The sequence below is a fragment of the Centruroides vittatus genome, unplaced genomic scaffold, assembly GCF_030686945.1.
Source record: "Centruroides vittatus isolate TY-2023 unplaced genomic scaffold, ASM3068694v2 contig_474, whole genome shotgun sequence".
NCBI classification, from domain to species: Eukaryota; Metazoa; Arthropoda; class Arachnida; order Scorpiones; family Buthidae; genus Centruroides; species Centruroides vittatus.
Genome location: NW_027122266.1, coordinates 4,301,930 through 4,310,645, shown reverse-complemented (window position 1 = coordinate 4,310,645; position 8,716 = coordinate 4,301,930). Strand labels below are relative to the sequence as shown.

General features: G+C 27.3%; 1 protein-coding gene across 1 annotated transcript; it reads left to right on the top strand.

Annotated features, from left to right (window-relative positions):
• The first annotated feature begins 3,204 nt into the window (after positions 1–3,204).
• On the top strand, positions 3,205–8,538 carry LOC136977763 (alanine aminotransferase 2-like). The gene is made up of 13 exons (XM_067273311.1): positions 3,205–3,440; positions 4,251–4,340; positions 4,441–4,549; positions 6,362–6,492; positions 6,626–6,739; positions 6,817–6,946; positions 7,017–7,096; positions 7,298–7,431; positions 7,541–7,649; positions 7,716–7,781; positions 7,883–8,038; positions 8,123–8,235; positions 8,377–8,538. The coding sequence occupies exons 1-13, from the start codon at positions 3,321–3,323 to the stop codon at positions 8,477–8,479; spliced, it is 1,455 nt and encodes a 484-aa protein (XP_067129412.1). The 5' UTR covers positions 3,205–3,320; the 3' UTR covers positions 8,480–8,538.
• The last annotated feature ends 178 nt before the right edge of the window (positions 8,539–8,716 follow it).

Below are 8,716 nucleotides of genomic sequence, written 5' to 3'. Positions count from 1 at the left end.
CACCATTCCCTTTGGGAAGAACAACACAAAGAGAAGCGTAAGGAAATGCCGTTTCTTCTAATATGCCTTGTGCTAACAGATCTTTTATTTTGGTCCTTAAACAGAAAGACGTTCCCTTCGAATGGACGAAAGAATGTGAGTAAGCATATCAATAATTGATTCATAGAATTACATCGAATCCTATATTACAAACTCTTGATTGAAGGCTGAACTTCGAGCTTTGTACCGATGCATCTTATCATGGCATCGACTCTATATCATATCAGCCGGACTCCGATGAGATTCGGGGAAGGCAACTACGAGTTATAGGATACCAATCATATACTTCTACATCAGCAGAGGTTAACTACAGCACAACTGAAAAGGAGTGCTTAGCCTTGATCAAGGCGATTAAATATTTTCAATATTTCCTGGAGGGAAAGAAATTCACCGTGCGTACCGATCACCTTTTTAATGGGATTAAAGAGCCGTGGCAAGTCTTACAAACCTATTAATATGAAAATTAACCATCACACTGGAAAGGATTTAACAGACGCAGATGCCATATCCAGATTGTGTACCTGCGTGAAACCTATGCCAGTCCACCAAATCGACAAACACAAATGCCAGAAGACCAAGAATGGCCGGTTGATTGTCCCGAAATATATTCAAAATGGCATTATGAAGCGGTATCATGATGATCCGGACAGTGGGGGTCATGATGGGAGGACTTATTACAAGTTAAGGGCACGGTTCTGGTGGCCTAACATGAGACAAAGTATCCAACGTTACGTGCAGACTTGTCCGATATGTCAATCCGTCAAGTTTAAATACCGACCCAGTCAAGACTAACTCTGTTTGCCCCCACAATCGAAAATACCCTTCGATACGGTACACATTGATTTTGCGAAGCTTTAATTTTGTGGAGTGAAGGGGTAAAAGTGACTAAATCATTTCTACTGGTCATAGACGAAACTACACGGATAACGCATGCTAAAGCTGTGAAGGAGGATGTTCGTAGTGTCATCCGTTATTTGGATAATTTACCATTATTCAATAAGGTAACTACTATCATCAGCGATTGCGGATCTACCTTTAAATTGGACAGTTTCAAGCAATGGGCCAGAGACAGGAATATCACATTAAAAACCACATCACCTTATCATGCTGCCGGGAACGGAGTGTGTGAGAGAGATACGGGATCTCAAGAAATTCCTAAATTGATATCCGGATTTCAAAGGCGGGGAAAAGTTGCTTGGATGCTGCAGTTGGCCACGAAAATCGTAACTACAACTCTTATTTAGGTTGCTCTCCATTATTCAAATGGCAACGTGCAATTGTTAAGCTGGAGGCTGACAGCGAATTCGGTATTATAGATTTACACTCGTATGAAAAGGAACATACCGAAGAACAACGAAGGAAATATCGAGACTCCATCAAAATATTATGATAGGAAGCATACAGGGCCTTTGGTAAACATTAAAGTTGGATCCTGGATTTTAGTTCAAAATGGTATGAGGGGAAAACATCCAAACATTAAATTACCTTATCGGGTCGATAAGGTAATTTTGTAATATAGTAAGTAAAGTAATATGCTACGACAACATGCCTAAAAATGTGATGTATAGAACGGAAAGTGGAACTAAGAAGATTGAGCGAATTTCTCTTATATTAAATAACTATAACATATTAAAACAGAATTAATTATTTAAAGCTTTATACTTTTATACGATTTACTTTATAAATAAGCATTATCAACAAACTATTAACAAAGTTATAAAACAAACTTACTTTTCTAAATTATTAATAATATTTTGATATTTTTATATTAAAGTGAATTTTTATTCAAGGCTAAGAAGGGGAGTAAAATCTGCTTCTCATTAGCACCCCTCCCCATTAACTCCACATCTGCGATCGTCAAGTATTCGGAGAACTGAGGTGCCACGAAGGGGAAGGAAGAGCTTGGTGAGGGGATAGAAGAAAGAAAGGTTCCCACGTTTCACGCTGGACATACGTGGAACGGACGTAAAATTCATCTGTGCTTGTGATCACCTTTCTTTTTAGTTCAATTATTGTATTCTTAACGTTTGTGATATTACACGTGATGTAATGAATTTTTTTGTTTTTTTACTACCATTCCACGTGCAGAATTTGATTACCGTGCTTTAAAGTACATTGATTTTTACAACTGAGTGTATTTAATTATATATTTTTAAGTTTAAAGATGTTTGCAGTTCTTCTTAAAAATAATTATCATTAGAACATATCAACATATTTATTTAAGATAAATTTTGAAGCTTTTCTTGATTTATTTTATTGCTTTAAATTAAGCAAAAATTTAAAGAATTTAGAGAAAATACTTTAATGACTAATGTTTTATAAATGAAAACTTTTCCAACAAGTGTATTACGTAAGTAGTGGATCCTATAACTGAAAAAAATTCTTTGACGTCATAACAGTAATTGGCATCAAATCAAACAGAAGTTCTTCTTGGCTATATCATAAATTCGCGCTTTAATTTTTGCAAATCAATGTTTAATTAGAAAAATAATTTATTATAAAATGATAATATTGGGAATATTTCAAATTAATATAAATAAATAATAACAATTTCAAATGATTGCATTGTAATTTATTTATTAATAAAAATTCACTTTAATATAAAAATATCAAAATATTATTAATAATTTAGAAAAGTAAGTTTGTTTTATAACTTTGTTAATAGTTTGTTGATAATGCTTATTTATAAAGTAAATCGTATAAAAGTATAAAGCTTTAAATAATTAATTCTGTTTTAATATGTTATAGTTATTTAATATAAGAGAAATTCGCTCAATTTTTATTATTGATAATTTAATATCGAATAATGTAACTTTTATTTTTTAATTTCATATTTAACGGATACCAAGTTACAACAACAAAACTGTACAATTAATTTCTTAGTCTTGATTTTCCACATTATTTTTTCTCATTTAAAATATATGAAATATTTTCATAAAATTACTTATTTCAGTTTCCGCAATTTATTTAAAGAAAAAAACTTGGCCCAATTCCATAAAAAGAAAAAAAAATTAAAATATGAAAGGTAGAGGAACAGATTATTTTCCATTTTATTTTGAGTTATTTTAAAATTTGACGATTTAATGTCTATAAAACTGATTAATATATCTCGACTCGAAAGCGTACACTCACAACAAGAATATAAATTATCTATAATTAAGGTAGATTGTAGTTTCCAGACAGAAAGAACCCCACAAGTGAGCTATTTCTGTCAAGTGCAGTTCTTTCATACTCGACAGTCATTTGATTTTCAACTTGTTTGAAAGACTCACGTACATAAAATGGATTATTCAATAACTATGACTTCGGATAATATAAATCAAAATTTAAAGAAAATGGAATTTCCATGGCCTAGCCCGGTAGTTTCTAGAGGTAACGAATTAGAGATAGCTGTTAAAAAGGTAAATACTTTTATTTATTATAATATATTTAAATATAATAAATAATATATAGATTGAGAATTTATTTTTTGATTAAAATATTCACATGTATTTTACCCCTGGTTTTATGTTGAACTTGTACTAATTTACAAGTGTAACAGGTAAAGTTTTCCACAGATTTTGTACTGACCTTGAAAATTCGTGCTAAACTATCGATGCTATTTTCGTAGCAAACGTAAAAGTGAAACGTGTTTAACGGTAACTTAGTGTTTTTTAAATTGTTTTGGATTCGCTTCTGCTCTATTTTTTTATAAACAACTTTATTTGTTTTGTTTGCATCAGTAATTAAATTTTATGATGATCAATTATTTGATAAAGTCATGATCTTTAATCTGAATATTAAAATATAATATGAATACTTTTTAATAAAATAATAAAAGTTTTAATTATTTTAAGCTTTTAAAACTAAAATTTTTTCACAATTTAAGAAGAATTGTAAACCAGTTATTATAGACTGCATGCTAAAAAAATATACATAATTTAAATGGTAATTAATAAAGTGATTTTTTAAAATATATTTATTACTATATTCTATATGAAATTTTAATTTAAAAATTTATCTATTTTTAATATTATATGTATGTAATAGACTATTAACTTCTCAGATGGCATTTGTGTTATGTTGGAAAGACAGCTTTACAGGAAACACGGTTATTATTGGATACGTTCCAAATAAAAGAAAAAGATCTTTTTATAGAAGATATCGTAGTAAAAGAAACTTTCAAAATATTACATATATATGTTACTATACAATTAATTTGTATATTTTAGGGTATAAAATTTCCATTCCCTGATGTCATTCACGCTCATGCTGGAGATCCACAAGGAATGGGACAAAAACCTATAACTTTCTTTCAAAAAGTAAATAGACTTATTTTTATTACAATTAACTATTAAGCTTATTGAAATTCTTTGATATATTGTATAAATAAATAAATATATACAAATAAATTATTTTTAGCTAGTATCACTTTGTTTAAATCCAAAGTTGATGAATGAAAGTATATTTCCAGAAGATGTAAGAATCAGAGCACGAGCTATTTTAAATGAATGCAAAGGACACACCATAGGTAAGGAATTTTTAAATTTTATTTATAGAAAATGCTTTAATTCTACGAAATTCAAATGTTTTCTCAAGAATAGTTAAAGTTAAACATTAAAATATAATTTAAAATATTCATTCTAATTATAAATAATGATAATGATTTTGATTGAATTAATGTTAAAATAAAAGTTTAAAGTATTCATTTTTATATCCTTAAAAAATAAAAAAACAATTCAAAGAAAATAAAAATATTTTAAATATCTTTTTAATTAAACTATTGTCATAATCTAATATGCCAGGTAGAAATATAAAAGTGTAAAAAATGATTAAAGATACACTAATTAATACTATTGAATGTTTTATTTTTAGAAAAACATACAATTAAAATAATTTTTGTTCTTGTCAAGCGTAATAAAGCATACATAATTAAGATTTTATACACTGAATTGTTCTTAAATGTTTAAAATATTAATTATTTAACTAGGTAATTAAGTACTTGAAGTCATTAATTATTATCTATGTCATAGCTCTAGCTTTATGATTTTATCAATGTCATTAACATTTAATTCGATATAAACAAAATATTATTTTAATTTTATTATATTTTTTATAGGTATTAAGAATTGTTTAGAAATTGTAATTTCATTTTTTTCGTCGATCGACTTATATCACTAAAACATTTTAATTTTAATATAAACCAGCAGTATAAATAAACACATTTAGAAATAAAATACTTTTATATTGATAAATTTATTTGTAATATACTTATATTAATTTATGTTTTTTGTAGTTTTCTATCAATGCTCCATTTTCTATAAATTATGTATTTTAAGTGAACACCATCGCATTCCACATACTCATGCAAGCGATGCCAAACACTCATCATGTTTGAGAAATGTTGCACAATTTGAAACTTGTACAGAATTTTAAATTTTCGTATAGGATTTCCTCGTACTTCTGCCATACAATTACTTCTTTGTTTGTGGATTTGCACAGTAGTAATACTCAAGTGATGTTTTCTGGCATACACACCGATCGATTGCAAACCGGTTATTTTTTTGTTTCGAACAGAACCTTCTTTACTCTATTGTTGTGTCCAGCAATTAATAGCGAGAAAGAATGGCAGTCACGTTGATTAAGCTCATCTTCGAAGTGCCTGCAGAGTTTCTATTACAGATGCTGTTAGTATCTTGTTCTTTGGGATGTATGGGAGCGCATTTAAGCAATAGTAATCACTGCGGAAAGTGCATCCTTTCGTTTCAGTGTTTCTTAGCTAACTAACGAAAAAAATCAGCGAGTTACAAATATCCAAAATTCTGCCAAGTGCGAAATAATGTGCATGTGAATGGCAGACATGCACATTATTTCGCACTTGTGCATTTTTTTCTTTCACATACAATCTGTGAAAGAAAAAAAATAATTATTATTCATTGAAGAACTGTTTATTATTTTTACTGTATCCTATATTTTCTGTATAAAACATACGAATTTACAACAAAACGAATAGAGAAACGATAACATAAGAAAAATATGTATAAAGAGCGGAAATATAATTAATATCAATTTATATACTGTATTTTATCCATGTTCATTGTTTTGGACCACTTTTATCATGAATTATTTATAATATTTTTAATTTGATATAAATTTTGTAATAAATAGGATGTTTGAGATAAGTTTTATGAAATGTTATTCTTTAAATAGATATTATAAGTTTACACAGGATTTAATTTTAAAATTATAGAAATGAGCACAGAAACTTAAATCAACAGAATTATATTATTTGTATATTCTCAATTATATAAATTTTATTATTAATAATTTATCTATTTTTTAGGTTCTTATACACCAACCGCTGGATTAGATTTAGTAAGAAAACAAGTAGCTAAATATATAGAAGAACGTGACGGAGTTAAAACTAATTATCACGATATCTTTATGTCAAGTGGAGCAACAGAAGCTGTTAGAGTAATAATACCATAGCATTAAAATAAAATTAGAATTAGATTTTGATAATTTTTAGATACAGAAAGACAAAAGCTTTTTCTAAAATAAATTAAAACTTTTAATAGTAAAAATAAATTATAATTTATTTTTTTAGTCCGTTTTAAGCATCTTGAATTATTCAACTAACGATAAACCACCAGGAGTCATGATTCCTATTCCACAATATCCTCTATTCTCTTCAACTGTTGCAGAATATGGAATGTATCAGGTCTGTGTTTTTGAAATTTATTTTTCAACATTTCAATTGTTTTTAATACAAGTTAATTAAATATATAAATATTGTAGATCAGTTATTATTTAGACGAAGATAACGAATGGGCAATAGATATGAGCGAATTAAAAAGAGCCGTTGATGAAAGCAGAAAACATTGTCAACCGAGAGCTTTAGTAATAATTAATCCAGGAAATCCCAGTGGTACATAAATGTGATTAAACAGATTTACTTCCAATTAATTTAGATAATTATATGAATTATGTTTTCTCAGGATTTGTATTAACTCGAGAAGATATCCAAGAAATCATCCGTTTTGCTTATAATGAAAATCTTTTTATATTAGCAGATGAGGTAATTATGAAGAAATTTATTAATGTAATATTATGATTCATAAATAAATTTATTTGCTAATACAAATACATTAATCTTGTAACATTTTAACGTTATTATCCTACAATTTGTTAAATAAATACATGCAAAATGAATTACTTATAAAAATATTAGATAAAATTTATTATATATGTTTATATTTAATATTGTTTTATTTTACAGGTTTATCAATATAATGTTTACGATGAGAATTCAAAATTTATTTCATTTAGAAAAGTTTTGACAGAGATGGGTCCTCCATATTCCGAAATGGAATTAGCATCTTTTATGTCAGGTTCAAAAGGGTTTATGGGAGAGTACGTTTGCTTTACGAAGTGTTTTCTTAATATAATATAATATAATATAATATAAATATTTAATTTTTTAAAAATAATTAGTAATTAATTTTATAATTTTATTATTGAGATGTGGAGCAAGAAGTGGATATTGTGAAATTATTAATTTGGATAATGGAGTTAGAGAGATGCTGATGAAGTCTTTAACTGCGAAACTTTGTCCTACAATTCTTGGACAGGTAAATTTAATTATTATTACCAAATATATTCAAGAATAAAAATAAAAATAACTAAAATGCATGTAGATTGTGATGTATGGAATAACAAATTCTCCTAGACCAGAAGAACCTTCTTATGAAGAGTTTACATCTGTAAGTATTTATTTTTACAATTATTAGAAATTAAAAAGTTCTTGATATTTAGATATCAATAAATCTAACAAGATCGATGTTTTATATAATTTTTTTTATAGGAAAAGAATGCAATTTTATTGTCATTAAAGCAAAGGGCCGAATTATGTTACAGGGCTTTTAACAGTATGGAGGGAATGAAATGTAATAAAGTTGTTGGCTCTATGTATGTTTATCCTCGTATTTTTATGCCAAAAAAGGCACTGGAAATGGCAAAAGTTAATAAAATTGATATATACGCCTATAAAAATTATTATTATTATATATAATTTATACATAAAATTTTGATTTATTTTAAATAGGAAAGACGACAAGAACCTGATGAGTTTTATGCTATGAGTTTGTTAGAAAATTCTGGTATTTGTGTTATACCAGGATGCCTTTTTGGGCAAAGACCAGAAACTTACCATTTTCGGTTAGTTTATTCACTATTAATGCTTTTATACCATAAAGAGTGTAGATTCGAAATTTATGCATCAAAGTAATTAAATTATTTTAATATGTAATATAATTGTACAATTAAATCATTGTGATGTATGTGCTTTTGTTATTACAGATTGACATTCCTTCCGCAAATGGATAAACTCAAAATAATTCTTCAACGAATACAAGAATTCCATGTAAAATTTATGGATATATATCGAGACGAAGATATATAAATCTGCTTCATTTCAAATTATTCTCTTTTATATTTTGTTAATATTTAGTTTTGTAATGAAAAAAATATCCATTAATATTAAAACATATTTTTTTTTTTTCTTTTTAGATTTACATACTTGTTATTTGTCTATTTTTTATGCTTAATGAAATGCAATGTTAATGTCAAATTATGTTTAATATATGATAGATTAATTATATTGGGAGAGGGGCTGACCATTAATTACGTATACAGTTTA

Bases quoted from the DNA above. Each gene is read 5' to 3' on its own strand.
- LOC136977763 (XM_067273311.1), top strand. From the start codon at position 3,321: ATGGATTATTCAATAACTATGACTTCGGATAATATAAATCAAAATTTA. The intron at 4,341-4,440 runs GTAAATAGACTT...AATTATTTTTAG, and splicing joins CTATAACTTTCTTTCAAAAA to CTAGTATCACTTTGTTTAAA. The intron at 7,650-7,715 runs GTAAATTTAATT...AAATGCATGTAG, and splicing joins GTCCTACAATTCTTGGACAG to ATTGTGATGTATGGAATAAC.